General features: G+C 40.1%; 1 protein-coding gene and 1 long non-coding RNA gene across 3 annotated transcripts in view; one reads left to right on the top strand and one right to left on the bottom strand.

Annotated features, from left to right (window-relative positions):
* Window positions 1-324, bottom strand: part of DHX40 (DEAH-box helicase 40) — a 51,754-nt gene extending 51,430 nt beyond the window's left edge. Inside the window, exon 1 of one of the 2 annotated variants that reach the window (XM_019981954.2) lies at window positions 184-324. In XM_019981954.2, the coding sequence (XP_019837513.1) occupies window positions 184-235 (52 nt within the window). In that variant the 5' untranslated portion in view covers window positions 236-324. Of the gene's footprint in view, window positions 1-123 lie in introns of both variants that reach the window. The other variant, XM_019981953.2, reaches the window with a different exon arrangement.
* On the top strand, window positions 111-16,435 carry LOC139177502 (uncharacterized). The gene is made up of 3 exons (XR_011561913.1): window positions 111-255; window positions 3,486-3,610; window positions 15,743-16,435. It is a non-coding gene; the product is annotated as an uncharacterized lncRNA (long non-coding RNA).
* The last annotated feature ends 11,428 nt before the right edge of the window (window positions 16,436-27,863 follow it).

Below are 27,863 nucleotides of genomic sequence, written 5' to 3'. Positions count from 1 at the left end.
AAGGCTGCACCTTGCAGCCTCCTCTTCTCCTCCTGTCTCAGGCGGACTTTCATCCCCCCGCCCCCTCCCCAAAGCCCCGTGCTACCACTCCCGCTGGCCTCTACGGAGTCCCGCGGACCGCACCTCTATCCGCGACGGAACCTGCCGAAGGCCGCTCTTCCTGGAGGTCTCTCGATCTCTCACCTTCCTCCTGCCGCCTTGGCGCCCTGCCCGCGACGGCGGGAAACCGGGACATAGACCTGGCCCCGAGCGGAGGTGAGCACGTCCACCGGTCCTGGGGAGATGGGCGGGGAGAGGCGAAGACGCGCCCTGATGACGTCGCGGTGTTTACTTCCGCGCGTGCGACTCGGGCGAGGGGCGGGGGAGCCGCCTGATGACGTGGCACGAGGAGCCCGCCTTCCCCGACGCCGAGCGCAGCGCCGGCTACCGGGTGCTTCCCGCAAGCAGCCCGCGTGCGCTGCGGCTCCGCGCGCGAAGCTAGCCCCGACGTCCAGGAGGGCCCGGTCCAGGGTCTCCGCTTGTGCGCAAGGGCTGGGAGACGCCTTTTTTTTAATCAGTGGTCGCTGCAGACATATCCAACCTTCACGTACCTAGCGTGATGTGACCCTTTGTCAGGAGCTGAAATCTTTCCTAGCGTTTGGCATTCCACAGCATTGTCACCTTCAGTGAAAGTCGGTCAGTGGTGTCCGACTCTTTGCGACCCCAGGGACTATAACAGGCCATGGAATTCTCCAGGCCAGGATACTGGACTGGGTAGCTGTTCCCTTCTCCAGGGTAATCTTGCCACCCAGGGATCGAACCCAGGTCTCCCGCATTGCAGGCGGATTCTTTACTAGCTGAGCCACAATTGCTCGTACTGAAGTGTCCTGCAACGGCACACGGTTTTGAGAGGCACACCTGAACTTCTTGTTCTGTAGTGTCAAAAATTAGGCTCCCTGCGCTGTTCATTGGGGACACTGTGAACATGCGCAGGACCCTGCATGTTAAATTCTATTTACATGCATATTTCCTTCTCCTTTCCCCCAGCTAGACGCAGGGCAGCAACTTTAGAAAACTGTGATACACTCGACCCAGCAAAGTGTTTCAAAGTGGGCTGTTAATATTTTTTTTAAGTTACTGGATGGTTGGATGAATGATTTGATTTCCAGAGAAGTTAATCGCATTTATTTATTTATTTTGCTGCACCACGGGCATCTTGTGTGATCTTAGTTCAGCAACCAAGGATGAAACCGGTGCCCCCTGCCCTGGAATCAAGGGGTCTTAACCACTGGACTGTCAGGGAAGTCCGCTAAGCTCATTTTAATGGTTGTTGATTCCTTGGAAACCACAAGAATTGAGAAGTTAAACACATATACAACGATTGAGGTGGGGTGAATTTTTCAGGATAGGTACTTTGCAAAGCAGGTCTTTCTGTTGTAGAAACTTTCAATTTTGTAAGTAGTGTCAATCATAACAAAAGCGGTGCAAGAAGATTATTTCTTGGACTTTCCAACTCTTCCTGCTGTTAGACTTAACCAGTATTTACTGTCAAAGACAACTCAAATTATCACTTGACATTAACTAGAAGTCCCTACTCTCCTATCTGACTAGGCTTCAAAAGATGTCATTGGACCTTAAGATTTTGCTATACTCATTAAAAATATATGTATACCAACTCCTTTTAAATGGGATTGATAAGCATCTCCTAAAATGCAGGTTTATCAGATTTTTAGTGAGAGCAACTTTCTAATAACTTCTCCAAACCTGAGTTCTACACGAATAAATCTGTAGAAGGACATTCCAGATTTCTCTTATCCATTAAAGGAATCTCCTAACATCCTGTATTCTGCTAGAAATTTAAACTATGACAAATCAGAGAAATCACAAAAAAGCAAAAATACATTTGTAATATTGGCAAGGTATTGCTGAGTACAGGGCATGATAAGTCAGTTTTGGGGCTTCCCTGGTGATGGTGTTGTTCAGTCTCTCAGTTGTGTCTGACTCTTTGAGACTCCCAAGCAGTCCAGGCTTCCCTGTCTTTCACCATCTCCCAGAGCTTGCTCAAACTCATGTCTATTGAGTCAGTGATGCCATCCAACCATGTCATCCTCTGTTGTCCCCTTCTCCTCCTGCCTTCCAATCTTTCCCAGCATCAGGGTCTTTTCAAATGAGTCGGTTCTTCACATCAGGTGGCCAAAGTATTGGAACTTCAGCTTCAGCGTCAGTCCTTCCAATGAATATTCAGGATTGATTTCCTTGAGGATTGACTGGTTTGATCTTCTTGCAGTCCAAGGGACTCTCAGGAGTCTTCTCTAGAACCATAGTTCTAAAGCATCAGTTCTTCGGTGCTCAGCCTTCTTTATGGTGACACGCCCGGATTGGGCGAATTTAATTCAGATGACCATTATGTCTACTACTGCGGGCAAGAATCCCTTAGAAGAAATAGAGTAGTACTCATATAGTCAACAAAGAGTACAAAATGCAGTGCTTTGGCACAATCTCAAAAAGGACAGAATGATCTCAGTTTGCTTCCCTGGTGACTCAGTGGTGAAGAATCTGCCTGCCAGTGCAGGGGACACGGGTCCCAGCACTGATCCGGGAGGATCCCGCATGCCTCGGAACAACTAGGCCCATGTGCCACAACTACTGAGCCTGTGTTCTAGAACCTGTGAGCTGCAGCCACTGAAGCCCAAGAGCCTGGAGCCCATGCTCCGCAGTAAGAGAAACCATTGCCATGGGAAGCCCACACACGGCAACTAGAGCGTAGCCCTCACTCACTGCAGCTAGAGAAAGCTAACACACACACACACACACACAATTTTTAAATCCTTTTCAGAAAGAAAGGAGAGTAGAGAACCATGGTTATAATTTAAAAGAAACAAGTGGTACAGAAAGAAAAATCATTACAGATATTAATACAGTAAAATCCAGAAAGTCAAAAAAACACCAGAAAAATGGCAATATGTTGAATGTTAATCATAACAGAAAGTCAAGAAAGAGAGTGAGCGATAGTGTCAAAGTCCGTGGATTTTTTTTTTTTAATCCATGAATTTGACCAAACCAATAGTTGTTTTGGTAAAGAGAAGTAGATAAGAGCCAGACTGTAAGTGGGTGGGAAAAGAATTAGAGAGCACACTGAAAAATGTACTTAATGCACTTGGAGATGTTTGATTAGAATCAAGGAAGGTAAATGAAAAGAGAGAAGAGAATAGCCAGAAAAAGCTGTTGCTGATACAGTGTATGTGTCATGATTCATGGTCAGTGAAATTGTTGGGGGTGTAATTACAGGGTGTCTTTAGGAGACTTGAAACACAGAGGTAGTGATGAGGGAGAAAAAGTACGTTCACATCTTGAGAATGAACACAGGGCTAGAAGAGGAAGAAGAAACTTTTAATCAAAGTAGGTGTAATACATCTGCATTTGTGACAAATTTGTATCCCCAAATATGAATCTGATTGTTCCTCTCTGTCTCTCTCCTTTATTTCTGTCTTTCTTGTAAACCAAAGAGTTTTCTTCTGCTCCAGTCCTCACCAGAGAAGAAACAAAGACATAAGTACACAGCCGACCTAGAGGCCTAGATCGGAGCTTTCTGTGTGTGCTTGAAGAACTGGTTATTGCCTTTCTCAGGCAGGTAAGACTGAGCCTCGAGAGGGCAGAGAGAAGAGAGAATGTAAGGAGAAAGGAAGAACTGATTGAAGGAATAAGGCGCCCTTGAAGTAACCAAGAGAAAGAGGATCCTTCACTAGAAAGTCCTAGTGGCAGGCATTCAAGATGAGCCACTTGAAGTATGGACCATTCCTCCTTTAAAAATAAGTTAAAAGCCAAAACTATGACCAGTTAGTCACTTAGCAGTCCTGGACGCATGTAGGCCTGGAAAGTGAGAGGGAAGCTTGTATGTTTTGCAGGGAATGGAGACATGAAGAAGAACCTCACTCCCTAAACCAGACAGTCAGACAGAAACAATAGAGAATTTTATAAGTGAGGTAGTGGACCCTATGCCACTGTTATATATTCTATTAACATTCCTGTAGATGTTAGAGATTTAGGCATTTTGAGGAAAACAGTTAGATGGCCATACCATTGAACTTATAGACCCTGATGCTGGGAAAGATTGAAGGCGGGAGGAGAAGGGGATGACAGAGGATGAAATGGTTGGATGGCATCACCGACTCAACGGACATGAGTTTGAGTAAACTCCGGGAGTTGGTGATGGACAGGGAGGCCTGGCGTGCTGCAGTCCATGGGGTCACAAAGAGTCGAACATGACTGAGCGACTGAACTCTTTCTGAACCCTTCAGTTCAAAAGTAAAAAATCAACATCATCCTACTTTCTTCTCTTTCTTTGTTCTTTTTTTGGTGTGCGTATATTAAGATTTGATAAGTATCACAAGGCCACTTACCAAGCAGTCATTAATCATTCATCAATAATAATATTTAATTGAAGGACTTCCCTGGTAGTCTTTAAGACCTTGTGTTTCCAATGCAGGGATTGAGAGTTGATCCCTGGTTGGGGAAGTAAGTGCCCACATGCCGTGTGGTGTGGCCAAAGAAATTAGTTTTAAATTTTATTTCATGCAGAAGCTAATAAAGCGTGTGACACTTTTAGTCATTGTCAGTGAAAATTGATATTTTACACATATATGTAATAATTGTGCATGAATGTGTGGCATTCCCATTAGTCTATCAATAAAACAGGAACTCTTTCAGATAAAAGCTCAGTGAGGGGCTTCCCTGGTGGTCCAGTGGTTCAGAATCCGCCTTCCAATGCAGGAGACGGGGGTTCAGTCCCTGGTTGGGGAACTAAGATCCCACATGTTCGTGTGCCACAACTAGAGTCCACACACCACAGTGAAGATCCTGCGTGCCACCACCAAGACCCAAAACAGCCAAAGATAAATAAATATATAGATATTTTTAGAAAGCTCAAAGAGTACTCTTAACTTCCTGTTCATTCATTCATGTGTTCGTTCAGTAAGTATTAGAAAGCACAACCATATTATTCATCCTTCTTAATAGCCATACAGAGGCATAAAAATACACATAAGAGATTATCATTACCTTCTAGTAGTCAAAGAGCTAAATAATTACAGGAGGAAAAACTAGCTAGAGTGACCAGAGATTTTTTGGAGTTAATGCTATTTGAACTGAGCTTTGAAAGTTGGAAAGATTGCAGTAAATGCCAGGGAAAGATTTTGGATAGAGGAAATCTCACAAAGACACTAATGGAGTGACCAAGATATTATTAATTACAGATGATTGAGAAATCTGCAAAATTAATATTTTATCTCTGGTGACCGTCTCTGTAAATCTTTCACTTGCCTGAAGGTGGCAAGCTGGGTTTATCTGAGAAACTCCAGCATCAACATTATTTGAAGAAAAAAATGAAACAGTACTATATCTCTAGGAAGAAAACAAAAACAAAATCTTTTATTCACATTTAACTCATAAAATCAAAAAGTAAAAAAGATTGAAATTACTAACATAAGTAAACATTTAAATACTGTACATATTTAATGTTACTTATTTCAAAGTACAAAGATTTTGTATCATAAGTATTTTACATTCTAACTTTTAAAGTTTTATTGTCCTTATTGATTTCTCAGTTATGATATAATTTTTTCATAGGAGAAAGAGAGGAATTATACTTTTTAAATATGACCATTAAAATCTGTGATAGAGCGTGTGTATGAGACTTTGGGGATGTGGTAAATTTTATTGAGCCCTAATTTCTGAATGGTAAAAAGTCATATTTTTAGTGTATACATGCATGCATGCTCAGTCACTTTAGTCATGTCTGACTCTTTGCAACCCTGTGAACTGTAGCCCGCCAAGCTCCTCTGTCCATGGGATTCTCCAGGCAAAAATACTGGAGTGAGTTGCCATGCCCTCTTCAAGGGTATCTTCCCCACCCAGAGATCAAACCCTTATCTCCTGCATTGCAGGTGGATTCTTTATCTTGGAGCCACCAGGTAAACCCTTTTAGTGTATGCTGCTGCTGCTGCTGCTGCTAAGTTACTTCAGTCGTGTCCGACTCTGTGTAACCCCGTAGACGGCAGCCCACCAGGCTCCCCCGTCCCTAGTTGTATGCATTTTTTGATGAGTGCATATAGTATATAACCACCACTAGAGTAAAGATATCAGACAGTTACATTATTCTAACAAATTCCCTTGTGCTCCTCTGTGGGTCAGTCACTTCCTTCACCTCTGGATGCTGGCAACCACTTGTTTTCTGTCTCTATAGTTTTGCCTATTCCAAAATATTATACGAAAGGAATCAGACAGTATGTACTCTTTTCTAGTCTGGCTTCTTTCATTCAGCATAATTACCTTAAGATTCAGCTATAGTTGAATACAGTTGTAGTGTGTATTAACAATGTAATCCTTTTTATTCTTGAGTAGTATTTTGATCTATGGATGTACCACAATTTATTTATCAGTTCATTAATTCAGGAAATGTAGGTTGTTTCCAGTTTTTGGTGATTATGCACAAAGTTACCATAGACATTGGCATACAGATTTTTGAGTGACCTTATATTTTCTTTTCTCTTGAGTGAATATATAGGAGTGGAATTGCTAGGTCAAATGATAAATGTACGTTTACAAGAAACTGCCAAACCGTTTTTCCAAAGTGACTGATCCATTTTGCACTTTTACCAGCCATGGATGAGAATTCCAGTTGCTCTCCATTCTTGCTAGGACTTGATATTGTCAATTTGATTGTTTGTTTGTTTTACCATTCTAATGGATAGTAGTCAGATGTCATTGTGGTTGTAACTTGCATATCTCTATGGAATGATGTCGACAATATTTTGTGTATTTATTTATAGTCTGTGTATCTTCTTTGGTGAAATATCTGTTCAAATCTTTTGCCCACTGGTGTGTGGGAGGGAGAGGTTACTTAGTTTATTATTAAGTTTTGAGAATTCCTTATGGATTCTAGATTCAAGTCCTTTATCAGATATATGCTTTGCCAACATTTTTACCTAGTCTTTGGCTTGCCTTTTAATTTTGTTAATTGTATCTTTCAGAGAGAAGAGTTTAATTTTGATGAAGTTCAATTTACCAATTTTGTGTGTGTGTGTGCTTTTGGTGTGGTATCTAAGAAATCTTTGCTTCATCCAAGGTCACAAAGATTTTCTCATGTGTTTTCTTCTAGAGTTTTTATAGTTGCAGGTTATATAGTTTGATTTATAATCCATTTTGAATTGATCTTTGTATAAGCTATGGGTCTTTTAAATTGTTTAATTAATTTTAAAATTTTAATTAATTATTTGAATTTTGGTTGCACTGGGTCTTCACTGCTGGGGGTGGGCTTCCTCCAGTTGTGGTGAGCAGGGGCTTCTCTTGTTGCAGAGCACGGGCTCTAGACACTTGGGCTTAGAAGTTGTGGCACCTGGGCCCTAGAGTGTGCGGGCTTCAGTGCTTGTGGCAGGCACATGGGCTTAGTTGCTCTGTGGCGTGTGGGATCGTCCCAGACCAGGGATGAAGCCCATGTCCCTTGTCCAGTGGATTCTTAACCACTGGAACACCAGGCAAGTCAAGGTTCTATTTTTTCATATAGATGTCTGATTATTCAAGCATCATTTCTTCATGGGAGAAAAATGTAGCAGAAGTAGAGACTTACGCTTTTAAATTATACAGTTAAAATCCGTGATAGGTTCTGTTGGAGAATTTTTCCAACTTTTTGTTTTTCAAGTTTTTCACTTTATTTTCCAATTATTACACCCTATCTAAAAAGAGCAATGTAGACAAATAACAAGGTCCTATTGTATGGCACCCGGAACTGTATTCTATACAGTTAAATCACAAGGGAAAAGAATATGAAAAAGAATATATATGTGTCTGTATGTATGTATAACTGAATGGGCTTCCCTGGTGGCTCAGATGGTAAAGAATCCATCTGCCATGCGGGAGCCCTGGGTTTGATCCCTGGGTTGGGAAGAGCCCCTGGAGGAGAGCGTGGCAACCCACTCCAGTATTCTTGCCTGGAGAATCCCCATGGACGGAGGAGCTTGGAGGGCTACAGTCCCTGGGGTCTCAAAGAGTCGGACATGACTGAGCGACTGAGCGCGTGATCACTGAGTCACTTTGCTGTACGACGTAATTAACACAACACTGTATATTTGTGTTATACTGCGCTTTGTATACTATACTTCAGTCAAAAATAAAATAAAATAAAATGTTTTACAGCATGGATGGACCTTGAGGACATTAAGCTAAATAAGGTAAGTCAAGGAGAGAATGAAAAATACTATACGATATCACTTAGATATGAAATCTAAATGAATGAAAAAAGGAAAAACTGGAAAAAAAATAAAAAGAGCAGTTTCTGTCTTGGATTTTCTGTCTCAGTTCATTCTATTTAGCAGGGTCAGAATTTTATCTCTGTAAAAATCACTGCAAATCACTCCAAAATCACTGCAGATGGTGATTGCAGCCATGAAATTAAAAGACACTTGCTCCTTGGAAGAAAAGCTATGACCAACCTAGGCAACTAAAAAGCATAAACATTACTTTGCCAACAAAGGTATGTCTAGTTAAAGTTTTGGTTTTTCCAGTAGTCATGTATGGATATGAGAGTTGGACCATAAAGAAAGCTGAGCACCAAAAAACTGATGCTTTTGAACTGTCATGTTGGAGAAGACTCTTGAGAGTCCCTTGGACTGCAAGGAGATCAAACTAGCCAATCCTAAAGGAAATCAATCCTGAATATTCATTGAAAGGACTGATCCTGAAGCTGAAGCTCTAATACTTCAGCAGCCTGATGTGAAGAACTGACTCATTGGAAAAGACTCGGATGCTTGGAAAGATTGAAGGTGGGAGGAGAAGGGGATGACAGAGGATGAGATGAGATGGTTGGATGGCATCACCAACTCAATGGACATGAGTTTGAGCAAGCTCCGGGAGTTGGTGATGGACAGGGAGGCCTGGCGTGCTGCAGTCCATGGGGTCATAGAGAGTCAGACACAACTGAGTGACTGAACTGAACTGAACAAGAAATTTGACTAAGCAGAATTAAACCCAATTCTTACAAAATACTTCTAAGCTTTATCCAACACCACTGACTTTACAAATCTCATCACAAAGTAAATATACACAAAGGAAATACAATCTAGACAAAGGAAACAAATCTAATTTAATAATCTAGGGAGTACTAAAATGATGAAATTTTAGTTGATAGTTATAAGGCTTTGCACATATGTATAATTTTTACTTTACACTAAGTTAGCCATGTCTCTTTTTACATAATTGTAAATTAGAGAGAAAATTCATCTTTTTGACTACATGGAATTTCCAGCAACCTAGTGCATTAAATCTGAATGATCCACTCTTACCTTATGGAAAAAAAAGCTTACAGATGCTTGATAAAATATTAGAAAGAGAAAAATTCCTAGATGCCAAAAACCAAAGGGGACTGCAGATCTACTAGAAAATTAAAAACTGTTCTGGGGGATGGTCTTCTGTGAGGACCCTTGCAGGGAATTTCCATAGAGTAAACATCCCCTACTAATGAGTTCACAACAAAAAACTACACATCACATGAAGAAACACACCATCAGGAGAGAGATTAGGAAACCCAACAAACAGGAAAACGATCTCAAGAACCAGAAATAACAGGAAAACCTGAAGTATAAAATAAATGTTTTAAATTATTTAAACAATCTAAAATATAGAACCATAATGGAAGAAGAAAACATGATAAAAGCAAACAGGTAGATTTGCAAACATAGTAAAATTAAACATTAAAAATATATTTCTTTGACATTAAAAAGCCCATGGACAGTTTAAACAAATCAAGAGAAAATTGTAAAGTAGAAGACAGAGCTTAGGAAATCACAAAATTATGAAGAGATAGAAAACATGAAAAAGAAATTTAAGAGATATGAGGCCAGAATAAAAATACTCTATGCATTTTTTATATATTTATTTTTATTGATTTTGCTTTTCTAAATTTTGTCTGTGCGAGCTCCTTCATTGTGATGCACAGGCTCAGTTCCCCAACCAGGGATGGAGCCTGCATTCCCTGCCTTGGGAGGCAGAGTCTTAACCACTGGACTACCAGGGAAATCCCAAAGAAGACTCAGTAGCTGTTGAAAAGGAGTTCCAGAGTGATAGAATAAACAAAATTCAACAAAGAAGCAATATATGAGTAGATAATCACTGAGGCCCAAGCAAGGAACAAAAAATCACATATTTTCATATGAAACTTATAAATGTTTATGAAACATGTTTTATATGAAGCATATATCATATGTTTCATCGAAACAAAGTGAAACATAGAACAAAACTGAAAAAGAATCTTTAAAGAAACATGATAAAAAACATTTCTTTTTTTTTTTTTTTTAAAACATTTCTTACAAGTGAACAATAATACATTATCAGCAGATTTCTCATCAGTAAAATAGAGAAAAAACAATAGAATGGCAGGGATCACCACATGGTTAAGGAAAAATTGTCAAGAAGTCTATACGCAAAGTATCATTTGAAAGTGAGGCTGAAGTTAATGTATAGTCAGACAAATATTAAAATAGTTTAATAGTAATAAATTGCTGCTTAAAATATACTCAAGTCTATAGTTCAGTATGAAGGAAAATGAAACCAGGAAGAAACATTGGCTGTAAGTACTAACTGTGGACAGAAAAGTTAGTAAAACTTACCGGTAAATCTAAATTAAACCGAGTATTTATAGGAATATAGATGCTTATTTCTAACTTGAGAGGGTTTTTGAAAAGGTGAAATCAAATTACTATAGTAACATGAACGATGGGAGAATTGATGCTTCTAAGATTGTATATTGTTCGAAAGAGGCTGACAATATCTTAGACTGGTTGAGTATGCATGTTATAAGTTTAAGGGTAAGCACTGAATTAATAAAAAGAAAGTGTGTATTGTTATATAAGTATGAAAGAGAAGCAAAGTTAAGTTCTTGTTAGTTTTACTATTATAAAGAAAATATACTTGACAACCATGAACTTCTAACCAAAAGAGAAAGAATCCAAGGGAAAAATAAATGAAAGCTTAAAGCTTTTGTATAATTACAGTGAAGAAAAGATGGATTTCAAAATGTGTAAGCGTATAAGAAAATAGCACAATTTGTTTTCTGATATTTTTTCTGTATCGCATAAACAATTATGTAAGTAAATCTGAAATCCTGTCTGTTTACCAAAGAAAGTTCTTTTTATTCCCATAACAAATAAAGGTTAATGTTTTTTAATATGCAATATCCAAGCCAGTAGAAGTGGAGGAAAAATAAAAACTTAATAGAAGCTGAGAAAATACAGAAAAGGAAGTAAAAACACGAATAGAACATGCAAAATAAGATAGTAGAAATAAATTCTATATTAGTAAAGTTGCAAAAGTACACTTATAGCATGATACAAAAAAAGGTTTAAATACAGCATAATACTGTCTCAGTAACATTTTTAAACACACAAAAATAATAACATTGCTAATGTAGTAAAATAAATTACTACACCTGTGTAGTAAAATATTAAACAAAAAACAAGTGATACATACTGACTTCTGGACACTGGTTACCTGTGGTAAAGTAGGGAAGCAAATGAGATGATGAAATGGTTGCTTTAACTATGTTAGTAATTTTTATTTTTCTTAAAAGAGTCTGAAACTAATATGGCAACATGTTAAGATTTGCTGTTAAGTACATAGTTCGATCCCTGGGTCAGGAAGATCCCCCGGAGAAGGAAATGGCCACCCACTCCAGTATTCTTACCTGTGAAATCTCATGGACAGAAGGAGCCTAGCGGGCTACAGTCCGTGGAGTCTCAAAAGAGTCAGACACGACTTAGCAGCTAAAAAATAACATAGACATTTATTATTTTCTTTGCTTTTCTATATATCTGAACTATTTACATGAAAAACTCTCAAAGCACCTCAGGAATATCTCAATAAACAAGCCTATTTGTGCAAATAAGTAGTTATTTATAAACATCTTACTGGTTATGAGAACATGGAGGGAGCTTGCAAAAGTGTCTTTTCCACGTCATTGTAAACACAGCTTATAGGAAAGACAATGTACCATATCCCATTCCTGGTTATCTCTTTGACCCTCTACTGCAGAGAAGTTGAAGGTAGAAGATCCTTGAGATCTAAGACGGTATTTCCGTACATATTACAAAGCATCCAAAACACTCCTCTCACCAATGTTTAGTAGTTTTCAAAGGAAGAAAAGAAATGGAAGCATACAGAAGGTAAGGTACACACTTCCTGTGGGAGCTTTGGTGTGTCCATGTCTTTGTTTTTCTAACTATCCATAGATTCAAGGCAACTGTGAGTCTTGTTGTTGGAAGAATTAAATGAATCTGGAAAAGACAGAGAGGAGAGGAAAGGACCATATGAAAAATAAAAGCAGTTAAAGTTCTCCAAATAAGAACCAGAATGCACTCTCCCTATCTCAAGCTTCAAACTGGAAAATTTTTGAAAGTCATTTTGAAATTCTGTTTTCCCCAAAGGCCTAAATAATGAACAGCCTAAAATACGAAATCACAAATTTCTTTTTTCTCTCCTCCATGGTCATAAATTTTTTTAACACTAACAGACAAAACTAAGGGAGGTGATGGAATTCCAGTTGAGCTATTTCAAGTCCTAAAAGATGATGCTGTGAAAGTGCTGCACTCAATATGCCAGCAAATTTGGAAAACTCAGCAGTGGCCACAGGACTGGAAAAGGTCAGTTTTCATTCCAATCCCAAAGAAAGCCAATGCCAAAGAATGTTCAAACTACCGCACAATTGCACTCATCTCACATGCTAGCAAAGTAATGCTCAAAATTCTCCAAGCCAGGCTTCAGCAGTACATGAACCATGAACTTCCAGATGTTCAAGCTGGGTTTAGAAAAGGCAGAGGAACCAGAGATCAAATTGCCAACATCCGCTGGATCATGGAAAAAGCAAGAGAGTTCCAGAAAAACATCTACTTTTGCTTTATTTGACTACTCCAAGGCCTTTAACTGTGTGGATCACAACAAACTGTGGATAATTCTTAAAGAGATAGGAATTCTAGACCACCTTACCTGCCTCCTGAGAAATCTGTATGCAGGTAAAGAAGCCACAGTTAGAGTTGGACATGGAACAACAGACTGGCTCCAAATTGGGAAAGGAGTATGTCAAGGCTGTATATTGTCACCCTGCTTATTTAATTTATAGGCAGAGTACATCATGCGAAATGCTGGGCTGGATGAAGCACAAGCTGGAATCAAGATTGCCAGGAGAAATACTAATAACCTCAGATATGCAGATGACATCACCCTTATGGCAGACAGCGAAGAAGAACTAGAAAGCCTCTTGATGAAAGTGAAAGAAGAGAGTGAAAAAGTTGGCTTAAAACTCAACATTCAGAAAATAAAGATCACGGCATCCAGTCTCATCACTTCATGGCAAATAGATGGGGAAAAAATGGAAACAATGGCAGACTTTATTTTGGGGTCTCCAAAATCACTGCAGATGGTGACTGCAGCCATGAAATTAAAAGACACTTGCTCCTTGGAAGAAAAGTTATGACCAACCTAGACAGCATATTAAAAAGCAGAGATGTTACTTTGCCAACAAAGGTCTGTCTAGTCAAGGCTATGGTTTTTCCAGTAGTCATGTATGAATGTGAGAGTTGGACCATAAAGAAAGCTGAGCACTGAAGAATGGATGCTTTTGAACTGTGATGTTGGAGAAGACTCTTGAGAGTCCCTTGGACTGCAAGGAGATCCAACTAGTCCATCCTAAAGTACATCAGTCCTGAGTATTCATTGGAAGGACTGATGCTGAAGCTGAAACTCCAATACTTTGGCCACCTGATGTGAAGCACTGACTCACGGGAAAGGACCCTGATGTTGGGAAAGATTGAAGTCAGGAGGAGAAGGGGACGACAGGATGAGATGGTTAGATGGCGTCACCAACGTAATGGACATGAATTTGAGTGGGATCCGGGAGTTGGTGATGGACAGGGAGGCCTGGTGTGCTGCAGTCCATGGGGTCGCAAAGAGTTGGACATGACTGAGCAACTGAACTGAACTGAACCGATAGCTTATATAATTAGGGAGTATTTGCCATGCTCCTTCAAAAAGAAATTGGAATAATATTGGGGGGAAAATAAACATCTTGTAAATCCCCAGTTCCTGGTTGTCTTGCAGAGGAAGACCACTTACACTGTTAGGATCACCCCTGTCTGCCGTTAAGATGGAGACATTCAGTGCCCACCTTCTTCTAGTGAAGCAGGAGGATGTAGAGAAAGTCCGTTTAGAGACAGAGAGGGAGTGGACGATGAGTGGTGGCTCTGAAGGTGGAAAGGAGAGTTAGACCCCTGTGTTTTGGTGCCTTTCTGCTGGGCAACTTTCTAGAGGAGGATGATATGTTAGACAGCATGAGGAGAAAGCTGAAAGGGCTTTGTGAAAGGGCTCATGCCCGGCTTCTGTTTGACTCAGCTTAAGAGCTGATATGGGCTTCCCTGGTGGCTCAGACACTAAAGAATCTGCCTGCAATGCGGGAGACCTGGCTTCGATCCCTGGCTTGGGAAGATCCCCTGGAGGAGGGTATGGCAACCCACTGCAGTATTCTTGCCTGGAGAATCCCATGGACAGAGTTGCCTGGCGTGCTGGAGTGCATAGTCGGGCACGACTGAAGCAACTTAACACACATGTACAAGAACTGATACAGTGGATTGTTCAACAATGACACAGAGAAGTGGGTGGATGGATCAGCCTGAAGCAGTGGTCCTGGCTCTGATGTGACCTGCAATGGATCCTGGTGAGAGAGCACAGAAATAAGGATGAGTCTAGGGCAATTAAGAGGCTTTAGTGTGTAAAGCAAATGACCTAAACCACAGACCCAGTGATGATACCAGCACACTGCCCAAAGACCACGTAATACTGGCCACATCTCAAAGGGGCCCTCGATGGCCACCAGTCCACAGAGGTGCCATTCTGCCACAGGGACAAATTTGCATCCTGAGACCACACAGAGATCTGAGGCCTCTCCTCTCCTCCCCACCACAAGGTCGTAAGTCCTTCTGTACATCCAGACACGCTATTTGGAAGAGAAGCAAGGTTAACGGGAAAGTAATGTGAAAGGTTTTTGCACCTACCCAAAAGAAAATGTATTATTCAAAAGTAACTATTTATAGGAATTCCCTGGCGGTTCAGTGGTTAAGACTCAGAGCTTCCACTGCAGGGGGCACAGTTGGAGAACTAAGATCCTGCACGTCTAGTGATGAGGCCAAAAAAAAAAGTGACTATTTTTTTAACCTGAAAAAAAAAAAAAGGAAGGTACCTTGAACTGACAAGCTTAAAGGTTGGGTCTTTTTTTTCCCTCCCATTATAAAATTCGGTCCATCAAAGAAAATAAAGAGAAACATTTTTTTTTTTTTTTTTTTGTATATTGGAATTACAGTGTGGATACATTTTTGGCCCCACTATACACATCTTTCACAAAGAGTTAGACACGACCGAGCCACTGAACTGAACTGAACTGATACACATATTAAAGGATTATTTTTCAGATTGTTGTTTCTCCTGATGTTAATACCCTTCCTTGATTCGCTTGTATTAGCACGTCTGAAATTAACTGCAGTCCCCATGGTATTGGCTAAGGAGGTTCCAAACACAAATACCAGCTTCACCTATTCCGCAACTGGCAGGTGTAAAGCGTGACGCAAAGGACGCTAAGTTTGAGGACAGACTCAGTTCTTTGTGATCACAAGAAAATGCCCACCCAGCCATTCTGCTCATCTTTTTAATTTGTTCCTTTCCTTTGCTTTAGATGCATGGACAATTAGAGCCACAGAAAGCCATGTGCACTGCAACCACGGTTCGTCACCACTGTGACCGTTCCCCTGGGTAACACGAAACATTTAAGAGGCCGGTCCCAGCATCTAACAACAATGGAAAACCACATGGCAGATCACAATAATGATTTTGTGTCTTTCTGTAATGATGAAAGGAAAACCTGATCCTGCATAATAATCGCTTTGTTATTCATGGAATTTAACCGGCATTTCCTCATGAATTTTAATGGGCCATCCATTTTCTCACTACTTATCCCCACGATTCTTTGTGAGCCTTTGCAGAACATTATTCTCTTACCTCTTTTTTCCAACGATGTAATAATTCTATCTAAACCAAAAGGCTTTAGGATGTTGCCTTTTTACTTACTGTGTTGGTCAGAGAGCTGGTCTAGGCTGACATTAAATAACCTGGAAAGATCAGGCTGTGCACTTAGGATTTTTCTACTTTTTTCCAAAATGCATGTTATTTAATTTTAAAAACTGCTTACTTTTAAATAATAATCTAGTTCATCATGCAATCATGAATGTATGCCTTCTTAAATTATAATTAGTGGCATTCATGAAGTTACCTGTTCTCATTCAGTGTTCTTTTTAGAAAGGGAATTGTTTGCAATATTTTTTCTTCCTGCTGCTGCTGCTGTTGCTAAGTCACTTAAGTCGTGTCTGACTTTGTGCGACCCCATAGTTGGCAGCCCACCAGGCTCCCCCGTCCCTGGGATTCTCCAGGCAAGACCACTGGAGTGGGTTGCCATTTCCTTCTCCAATGCATGAAAGGGAAAAGTGAAAGTGAAGTCGTTCAGTCGTGTGTGACCCCATGGACTGTGACCCGACTCTGTGTGACCCCATGGACTGCAGCCTACCAGGCTCCTCCATCCATGGGATTTTCCAGGCAAGAGTACTGGAGTGGGGTGCCATTGTCCTTTTTAATGGGCATAATGCATATGGAAACTTCCCATTCCAGTACTCTTGCCTGGAAAATCCCATGGACGGAGGAGCCTGGTAGGCTGCAGACCATGGGGTCTCGAAGAGTCGGACACGACTGAGCGACTTCACTTTCACTTTTCCCTTTCATGCATTGGAGAAGGAAATGGCAACCCACTCCAGTGGTCTTGCCTGGGGAATCCCAGGGACGGGGGAGCCTGGTGGGCCGCCGTCTATGGGGTCGCACAGAGTCAGACACGACTGAAGCAACTTAGCAATAGCAGTAGCAGCAGCAATCTCAAAATTGCATAAAACTAGAATAGATGTTAAGCTATTTAAGGGCACAAACTATCTTACTTTGTATTCTATGAAGTATTTTGCTCAAGGACTTTCAAATAAAAAGCCTTCATAAATATTTGCTTAATAAATTGAAAGTATCTTTTGCTGAAAGTAAATCATGGTTGCCAGATCTGAGGGTTACAAAGATAGAACTTCTTGCAAAGAGGGGATAAGGGAACATTTTACAGTGATGTTAATATTCTACATATTGATTGTGGGGTTGATTGCATAACTATATGGATTCATTAAAGACTGTACATACACTGAAAACTGATTAATTTTATTGCATATAAATTATATCTTAGTAAAGCTGATTGAAGAATGAATCTTGTGAGAATATTACGATTTCATTATTGGAAATAACTAATAACAAATGCTGTTAACAAAAAACTAGCACATTCTTTACATGATCAAATAACCTGATCCAGATCAACCCTGAAAATTCCTTATTTCTTGGTTTCCAACAATTTAGTAAATACTACCATGTGTCTGATCCTATACTAGATGATTTATGTTCTTTTTAAAATTCTTGTGCCAAGGACTTCCCTGGCAGTGCAGTGGTTAAGACTTTTCCTTCCAATGGAGGGGGTTTGTGTTCAATCCCTGATTGGGGAGGTAAGATTCCACAGGCCTCACAGCCAAAAAACCAAAACAGAAAACAGAAGCAATATTATAACACATTCAATAAAGACTTTAAAAATGGTCCACATTAAAAGAAATCTTAAAATTCTTGCACGAACAAATTCTGTGAAATAAGAATTATTATTTCCATTTGCTACACACTGAGGCTCAGAGAGGTTAGGTAAACTGTTCAAGACCATGCATTTTATTTTTTTTTTAAATCAGGGCATGCATAGTTTCAAGGAGGCTAAACTAAACACTTATTTGTGATTTAGGAATTTCAAGAAGTCTGATGCTTTTGTCCCCAGAAGCACTTATGATAATAAAAATAAAAATTTAACTTCAACAAATAAGTATTTACTGACTCTGTGATAGGCACCATACTAGATATTTCAGGGAATGTAATGCTGAAAGAATATAGACTTTGCTTTCAAAGTATATACCATTTTATATGGATATGAGGTACATAAATTAATGGAGCTAGAATAGATTAGAGGCAATCTTGCAGTAATGTAGCTTCGATTTTTGATGTTGATTAATTTAAAAAATACCACCAGCCACCAAGAGGAATTTAGTAGAGGTTCAGACTTAGACGATTTTGAGATAAAAAGGATAGGCAAAAGCTTTTCTCTTTCCCTTACTCTGTATTTATTCTCAGTTCAAAGCTTGAGACTTCCCTGCAATTCGGTGATTAAGACTCTGCACTTCTAATGCAGGGGGCTTGGGTTCAATCCCTGGTCAGGGAGCTAAGCTCCCACGTGCCTCAAAGTGCAGCCAAAAAATTAAAAAAAAAAAAAAAAAAAGGCTAATCCAACAAATGTCTTATGAGTGTGCAAAGCTGGGTGCTAGTCCTTGGACTTTCCCAAGAATCCTTCTCTGACTTCATGAACGTCTGAGCTTAGGTTTCCTTCACAGAGAGGCCTTCTCTAACCATGCTCCCCAAAAGAACATTTCATCAGTCTATCCGTCCTCTGCTCTTTATTTTTCTTCATGTCATTTATTACCACTTGACATTGCATCGTCAAATACTATATTAAGTATTTATTTGTCTGTCATTTGTCTCTTTCCGTGGTATTTAAGCTCCTTTCAGAAGAAGGGTCCATACGTCTTGCTCACTACTCCAGCACTTGTTATCTCCAGCACCTACGTTAGTGCTTTATACTCTTTCTTGAGTGAATGAATACATTTTTAGATAAGTTTTCCTGACTACAATAACCCATCTTCATGTCTTTCAGTCTTCACTTGAAATTCTACCAACGTTTTACTTTACGATTATTTGACTTTTTCTAGATAGTAATTTTTAAAATTTTTAAAAATTCCAACCCCAAAGAAAGGCAGTGCCAAAGAATGCTCAAACTACTGCACAATTTCACTTATCTCACATGCTAGCAAAGTAATGCTCAAAATTCTCCAAGCCAGGCTTCAATAGTACGTGAACCATGAACTTCCAGATGTTCAAGATGGATTTAGAAAAGGCAGAGGAACCAGAGATCGAATTGGCAACATCTGATGGATCATCGAAAAAGCAAAAGAAAGCCAGAAAAATATCTGCTTCTGCTTCTGATTATGCCAAAGCCTTTGACTATGTTCAATTCAGTTCAGTCGCTCCGTCGTGTCCAACTCTTTGCGACCCCATGAACCGCAGCACACCAGGCCTCCGTGTCCATCACCAACTCCTGGAGTCCACCCAAACCCATGTCCATCGAGTCAATGATGCCATCCAACCATCTCATCCTCTGTCGTCCCCTTCTCCTGCCCTCAATCTTTCCCAGCATCAGGGCATTTTCCAATGAGTCAGCTCTTCGCATCAGGTGGCCAAAGTATTGGAGTTTCAGCTTCAACATCAGTCCTTCCAATGAACACCCAGGACTGATCTCCTTTAGGATGGACTGGTTGGATCTCCTTGCAGTCCAAGGGACTCTCAAGGGTCTTCTCCAACACCACAGTTCAAAAGCATCAATTCTTGGGCTCTCAGCTTTCTTCACAGTCCAGCTCTCACATCCATACATGACCACTGGAAAAACCATAGCCTTGATTAGATGGACCTTTGTTGGCAAAGTAATGTCTCTGCTTTTTAATATGCTGTCTAGGTTGGTCATAACTTTCCTTCCAAGGAGTAAGCATCTTTTAATTTCATTGCTGCAATCATCATCTGCAGTGATTTTGGAGCCCAGAAAAATAGTCTGACACTGTTTCCACTGTTTCCCCATCTATCTACCGTGAAGTGATTGGACTGGATGCCATGATCTTAGTTTTCTGAATGTTGAGCTTTAAGCCAACTTTTTCACTCTCCTGCTTCACCTTCATCAAGAGGCTCTTTAGTTCTTCTTCACTTTCTGCCTGTGTTGCTGCTGCTGCTAAGTCACTTCAGTTGTGTCCGACTCTGAGTGACCCCACAGAGGCTCCCATAGATGGCAGCCCACCAGGCTCCCTGTCCCTGGGATTCTCCAGGCAAGAACACTGGAGTGGGTTGCCATTTCCTTCTCCAATGCATGAAAGGGAAAAGTGAAAGTGAAGTCGCTCAGTCATGTCCAACTCTTAGCGACCCCGTGGACTGCAGCCCACCAGGCTCTTCCGCCCATGGGATTTTCCAGGCAAGAGTACTGGAGTGAGGAACCATTGCCTTCTCCGTTCTGCCTGTATAGATCACAACAAACTGGAAAATTCTGAAAGAGATAGGAATACCAGACCACCTTACCTATCTCCTGAGAAATATGTATGCAGGTCAAGAAGCAACAGTTAGAACTGGACATGCAACAACAGACTGGTTCCAAATTGGGAAAGGAGTACATCAAGGCTGTATACTGTCACCCTGCTTATTTAACACATAGGCAGAGTACATCATGAAAAATGCTGGGCTGGATGAAGCACAAGCTGGAATCAAGATTGCCAGGAGAAATATCAATAATCTCAAATACACAGATGACACCACTCTTATGGCAGAAAGCGAAGAAGAATTAAAGAGCCTCTTGATGAAAGTTAAAGAGGAGAGTAAAAATACTGGCTTAAAACTCAACATTCAAAAAAACTAAGATCATGGCATCTGGTCCCATCACTTCATGGCAAATAGATGGGGAAACAATGGAAACACTGAGAGACTTTTCTAGGGGGGCTCCAAAATCACTGCACATGGTGACTGCAGCCATGACATTAAAAGACGCTTGCTCCTTGGAAGAAAAGCTATGACCAACCTAGAGAGAATATTAAAAACCAGAGCCATTACTTTACCAACAAAGGTCCGTCTAGTCAAGGCTATGGTTTTTCTAGCAGTCATGTGTGGATGTGAGAGTTGGACCTAAAGAAAGCCAAGCACCAAAGAATTGATGCTTTTGAACTGTGGTGTTGGAGAAGACTCTTGAGAGTCCCTTGGACAGCAAGGAAATCCAACCAGTCCATCCTAAAGAAAATCAGTTCTGCATATTCATTGGAAGGACTGATGCTAAAGCTGAAACTCCAATACTTTGGCCACCTGATGTGAAGAACCAACTCATGGGAAAAGACCCTGATGCTGGGAAAGATTGAAGTCAGGAGGAGAAGGGGATGACAGAGGATGAATGGTTTGACATTACCATCTCGATGAACATGAGTTTCAGTAAGGTCCGGGAGTTGGTGATGGACAGGGAAGCCTGGCATGCTGCAGTCCATGGGGTCACAAAGAGTTGGACACAACTGAGAGACTGAACTGAACTGAATATTTTAAAATGTATTCTCTCGTGTACCTCACTTCCTCTCTCTCTCCATATATATATATATGTGTGTGTATATGTATGTATGTATATGTGTGTGTATATATATATATATATATATATATGATTTTTTCCTTGGCTGTACCTTGTGGCATGCAGAACTTCCCCAAACTGGGATCAAACACATGTTCCTGCGGTGAAATTTTGAAGTCTTAACCACTGAACCACCACTGAAGCCCCTAGATAGTAATATTTTAACTATTAATATTTTGAAGTAAAAATCTACTTTCTTTGCCATATGACACATGAGAGAAGAATTTGAAGGCTAAGATATGTCTTGATTTAGTGTAATGTTTTTGAAACTGAATTGTGACAAGTCCCTCCTCTTCTTTATGCCCTAGCCTGGGTTTTCTAGCCTGAGACAAAGCTTTGTTGTTGTTTTTCAGTTGCTCAGTCATGTCTGACTCTTTCCAACCCCATGGACTGCAGCACACCAGGCTTCTCTGTCCTTCACTATCTCCTGGAGTTTACTCAAACTCATGTTCATTGAGTCGATGATACCATCCAACCATCTCCTCCTCTATCACCCTCTTCTCCTCCTGCCCTCAATCTTTCCCAGCATCAGGGTCTTTTCCAATGAGTCAGTTCTTCACATCAGGTGGCCAAAGTATTGGAGCTTTAGCTTCAGCATCAGTCCTTCCAATGAATATTCAGGACTGATCTCCTTTAGGATTGACTAGTTTGATCCCCTTGCAGCCCAAGGGACTCTCAAGAGTTCTCCAGCACCACAGTTCAAAAGCATCAATTCTTCAGTGCTCAGCCTTCTTTATGGTTCAATTCTCACATTTGTACTTGACTGCAAAAACCATAGCTTTGACTAGATGGACCTTTGTCGGCAAAGTGGTATCTCTGCTTTTTAATACGCTGTCTAGGTTTGTCATAACTTTTCTTCCAAGGAGCAAGCATCTTTTAATTTTGTGGCTGCAGTCACTGTCTGCAGTGATTTTGGAGCCCAAGAAAATAGTCTCTTACTGTTTCCATTTTTTCCCCATCTATTTGCCATGAAGTAAAGGGACTGGATGCCATGATCCTAGTTTTCTGAATGTTGAGTTTAAGCCAGCCTTTTCACTCTCCTCTTTCACCTTCATCAAGAGGCTCTTTAGCAAGCTCATTTTTATTGCACATAGGATATGGGTGGAGAGGGAAGATGAATGCAATTCCAGGGAAGGAAGAGTAAGGAGCAGAGGGCTGTAGCTTAAAGAAACACAACTGGTTGCTCAGCCACATGGGACCCTCTGGAGAGGATGTATGGGCCTCAGAACTATCTGTTGGAAGGCAAGAAAGAGGGGCAGACAATCCTGTGCATTTTCTGAGTTACTTGCTTCTCCAAGAAAACCCTGGGGAAGCCAGTGCCTGCACAGGTCCAGCTAGGTGGAACCAGGTTCCTGAAACCGCTGTTGTAACCCAGTCCTCATCCCAGGAAGCTACCTCACCCCATTCCCATGGTTATAAAACACTGATTCTGCTATCATCTTCTCACCTCTCTGGCAAGGAAGCAAACCAGGTTTGCCGAGCCCTGGGGACAGTGGAGATAAGCAGATCAGGAGTGGCAGAAACTTTCAGAAATTATTCAGGGCAATTATTTCTAGCAACCAAGGCCCCACCTGCACGTGTGATATATAACCAGACTTAGACTGTCCTCAAGTTCTCACTCGTCAGTGGTGCTTCTAGTCTGAATTCCCTAATTCTGCACCTCATTTCTTCCACTTGTATATATACTCTCCCAAAGTAATGGGCTGTTGTTGTTGTTGTTGTGTGTGTATTTTAAGTTGGAGAATTTTGTCTGACAATTTGAAATGAACAACTGCATTAAACTCTATGCACGATATAGTTAATCTTAAATGTTCTTTATTATATTGATTGGACATCATCAATTTTATGAACAGATATTTATTAAGCACCTACTATGTGTTAAGCACTAAGACTACAACAGTGAATAAAGCAAACAAAAATTCCTGCATTAAGGAGAATACATTTTAGTGTAAGTAAGTAGACAAATTCTGGGAACAAATAAAATATTTATTACATTGCAGGATGATAATCATTATGGAAATAAAAAAGAAGGTTTTTAAATTATTTCTTTACTTTTTATACTTTTTTTTTATATTGGAGTATAGCCAGTTAATAATGTTATTATAGTTTCAGGTGGACAGCAAAGAGACTCAGCTATACGTATACATCTATCCATTCTCCCCTAAATTCCCCTGGAAGGCAGGCTTTTTAAAAAATCTGTGGTCTTTTGAATAGACAACTATGATGACCTTCAGGAAGAAGGAGGAAGATGTGCCTGGGACATTAAGGGAATGTAAAGAGTTCTTTAGGGCTAGAGCTCCGGGTCAAGCCTGTGGCCAGTGAGTAAAGAAATAGCCTGAGGGATATAGAGCATTGTGGCTTCTCTGAGCAAGACACAACTTCTGATAACAACTTTCTCCAAGCACATTGCACAGAGCATTGTGCCCCTGGGAGATACAGTTGTTGCTAATTCAGTTTTACCTCCCAGATAGGTTATATGAAGTACAAACAGTTGACAGTTCTTTCTACACCACTGCCTGGTGGCCACTCCTCAAACTTACAAGAGGCACGCAAGTTATGGAACTGAATCAGTCAGAGAAGCAAAACTTTACTTTCCAAGGAGATTTCATGAAATGCATGCTGCACAGAGTTACCTTCCTTCTCTGTGTCAGCTGCAAATGCTGGGAAGTGAGCCCTCATTCGTAGGACACCTGAAATGTCTTTAGCCAGGGGAAGAATTTGGAATACCTGAAAAACAACCCTGGCCGAGAGGGCTCGGGGAGGACATTCTCATGTGCTAAATATCAGATTGAAATTAGGTAGAGATGAAAGATTTCTCAAAGAATTAGGCAGCATAATAATAACTATTATCTTGATTGATAAGACACCTAAAAATGAGGATCTACAAATAAGATTTACTTAAATTGAACAGGTATTTGATCCCAGAATCATAGAATTGGAAGGTCGTCGCCAGGTTAGATGGTCATTTCTTATGATGTCAAAACTCAGAGTAACGTCTGGATGCCCAGAAACTGAAAAGTACAAACATTAAAGGTTCCTCTTTTAGACCTCTGTAAGACTCTGATGCTGGGAGGGATTGGGGGCTGGAGGAGAAGGGGACGACAGAGGATGAGATGGCTGGATGGCATCACTGACTTGATGGACGTGAGTCTGAGTGAGCTCCAGGAGTTGGTGATGGACAGGGAGGCCTGACGTGCTGCGATTCATGGGGTCGCCAAGAGTTAGACACGACTGAGCAACTGAACTGAACTGATAGATATCTCACTGTTACAGAAGGAGGTCATTCACTTTTTTAACTAATTTCAAGTGCTTCAGATTACCTATGCCATGTACTTTGCTAGATGTTGGAAATATAAAAGTGAGAAAAAACTGACCTAACTCTTGCTCTCACAGAGTTTATACTTACAACTATAACTCTCACAAGGGCTATTAAGAAAAGCTCAGCTGAAGGCCGAGAGCATATACTGGAGGACACACAAGATCCGGGAAGTGAGGCTTGAAGTTGAGATTTGCAGGCTAGAGGGAGGCAGGAAAGTGAGTGCTCAAGGATTTGTATATCATTCAGGATTTTGATCTTTATTCAGAGATCGATTGGAAAACTATTGCAGGACTTGAATTTTTAAAAAAATCACTCTGGATGTTGATGGAGAGCGAATTGTAGTTGCACAGAGAGAGTTCAGGAGACATCATTTAGGAGGCTATTGTAGCAGTTCAAGGCAGGAGACGGTATTTTTTTGGTTCTTTAATTAATTAATTATTTACTTATTTGGCTGCATCGGGTCTTAGGTGAGGCATACAGAATCTTCAGTCTTCACTGCAGCATGCGTGATCTTTAGTTGCGGCATCTGAACTCTTACTTGTAGCCTGTGGGGTCTAGTTCCCTGGCCAGGGATTGAACCCAAGCCCCGTGCCTTGGAATCTTAGCCACTGGACCACCAGGGAAGCCTCTGAGATAGCAGTTTGTTTTTCTTTTTTTTGAGACAGCAGTTCGGATCAGAGAAGTGCTGCACTCCCTCCTTTGAATAGCTGCAAAAGCTTTTGACAGTGAACTTTAGAATGCGTCTTTGTCCCTCAGTCTCCATCTCCTTTTCTCCCCACCCACCTCCTTTTAAAAGCCTTGTTTATAAGGACATGCAGCCTTGCAACGGTGAGGTCACAACCTCCAAAACGCAGATAACTAAATGTTTTAAAATGTCTTTTAAAAGACATTTAAAACATTTTTATGTTTTAAAACATTTTTCCTACATTTTTCCTGATCCCAACAGAAGATCTCTAAGCCTCCAGCATTTAATGAGGTCGTTTCAGGCTGATGTGTGTTCCTTGAACCTTGTTTTATGATTCTGAGTAAAATAATTGAGAAAATGCCCCACAATATGAGAGATTTTGTAAGAAAGTAAGTGGATGTGCTTTCCCTTTATTGAGAGATTTCTCTAAGAAAAGTCTCGTTTTATACTCAGTGATATACTCAGTCATATTCTGCTTACTATGAATACTGTAAGAAATGGGGATACGATAGTGAAAGATACATAGTCCCTGTTCTCATAGAACGTAAATTCTAGAAGGGAAGCAACGGGAATAAAATATACCAAGTACTATAACATAAGAAGTATAGCAGACTAAAAATGAAGTGATGACTAAATGCAATATGGTCTCCTAGATTGGACCCTGGAACAGAAAAAGAATATTAGTGAAAAAAATTAGTCTGTATTTTAATTAATAGTATCTTATCTGTTTTTACGTTTTAGTTTTGCCAGACATACCACTATATGCAAGATGTTATTATTAAGAGAAGCTGGGTGGGGAGTATATGGGAACTCTATACTAGCTTTGCAAGCTCTTCTATAAATTTAAAATTATTCCAATATAAGAAGTTTAGAAGAAAGGACTTCCCTGGTGGTTCGGTGATTAAGATTCTACACTTCCACTGCAGACGGCATGGGTTCAATCTCTGGTTGGGGAACTAAGATCCTGAAAGCTGAGCTGTCTGGCCAAAATTAAAAGAAAGAAAGAAGTGCAGGTTTGGTCTCTAATTGGGGTACCCAATCTAATTAGAGATTCAAGGAAAGTTTTCAAGGGAAATTATGTTTGAGAGCTGAAGACAAATAGAAGCTAACCAGAAAGAGAATTACAGGAAAAGATGTCCAGAAATCGTATGTAGAATGTTTGGAGGGGCAGAAGGAAGAGAAAGCATGACAACTTCTCAGAAGTGAATAAAATTCAATGTAGTTGGAGCTGAGAGTATACAGGGGGGATGAGAAGGAAGAGAGAGGTGGAAGATAAAGTGGAAGTGGGAGGATATGAAGACCTTAAAAAAACCATTGAGAAATTTGCATTCTGGGGCAATTCCAAAAAAATAAATAAAAATGACTAATATATACTGTTTAAAACTTCTAGTAGTCAAAGAAATAGAAATTAAGGTAACTGGATAATATTTTACCTTATTCAAGTAACAAATATTTCTTAATAATAATATTTTTTGCTGCTAAGGTTATGAAGGAGAATTTCTTGTACTTGGCTAATAATAGTAATCTTTCTACTTGGAAAGCTACTTGGCAATTTAAATACAAAGTTCCAAAATATTCAAATCTTCAGTTTTACTTCTGGGATGTTATTTTATGGAAATAATTAGAAATATATTTTAAAATAATATGAAAAGATGTTCCTCATCATTATTTATAACAGTACAAAATTTTATACAATCTCAGTACCAAAAATAGGAACATAATTCAATAAGAAATTATGTTTCCATATTATGAAATATTATGCAAATATTTTAAACTGTTTATAAAGAATTTTAATGACAGATTAATAAATATATTGTATATTTATATTGTCTGTATTGTGTACTTAGGTGCTCAGTCACGTCCGACCCTTGTGACCTCATGGACTGTAGCCCGCCAAGCTCCTCTGTCCATGGGATTCTCCAGGTAAGAACACTGGAGTGGGTTGCCATTCCCTTATCTTGGGGATCTTCCCAACTGAGGGATCAAACCCAAGTCTCCTGCATTGTAGGTGGATTCTTTACCTTCTGAGCCACCAGGGAAGCCCTATATGCATGTAATATATGTGTATATAATCAGTATGTGTGTGTGCGTGTGAACATCTCTAGACTAGACAGGCTACATCATTTGCAGGGCTCAGTACAAAATGAAAAAGCAGAAACTCTTGTTCAAAAATCATTACTAATTCCAAGATAGCAACGAGTCTTAAGCCAAAGGTAGGGTTCTTCTGAACACGAGTACTGTGTGACTGCATAGGTCTCATGCCCTTGACATGGATCTTATCTGTAGAAAGAAGACTGAAAGAAAATATCCCAAAATGTCAATAGTCATTACTTTTGGGGTTTGGGATTACTGATGATTTTTATTTCGTATATTTTATAGATAGATATTTATTCATGATAGATATTTCTTTCATGATATTTTATAGATAGATA

This window comes from Bos indicus, chromosome 19 (genome assembly GCF_029378745.1).
Source record: "Bos indicus isolate NIAB-ARS_2022 breed Sahiwal x Tharparkar chromosome 19, NIAB-ARS_B.indTharparkar_mat_pri_1.0, whole genome shotgun sequence".
Taxonomy (NCBI): Eukaryota; Metazoa; Chordata; class Mammalia; order Artiodactyla; family Bovidae; genus Bos; species Bos indicus.
The sequence above is the reverse complement of the archived record's forward strand: the minus strand, read 5'-3'. Positions and strand labels throughout refer to the sequence as shown.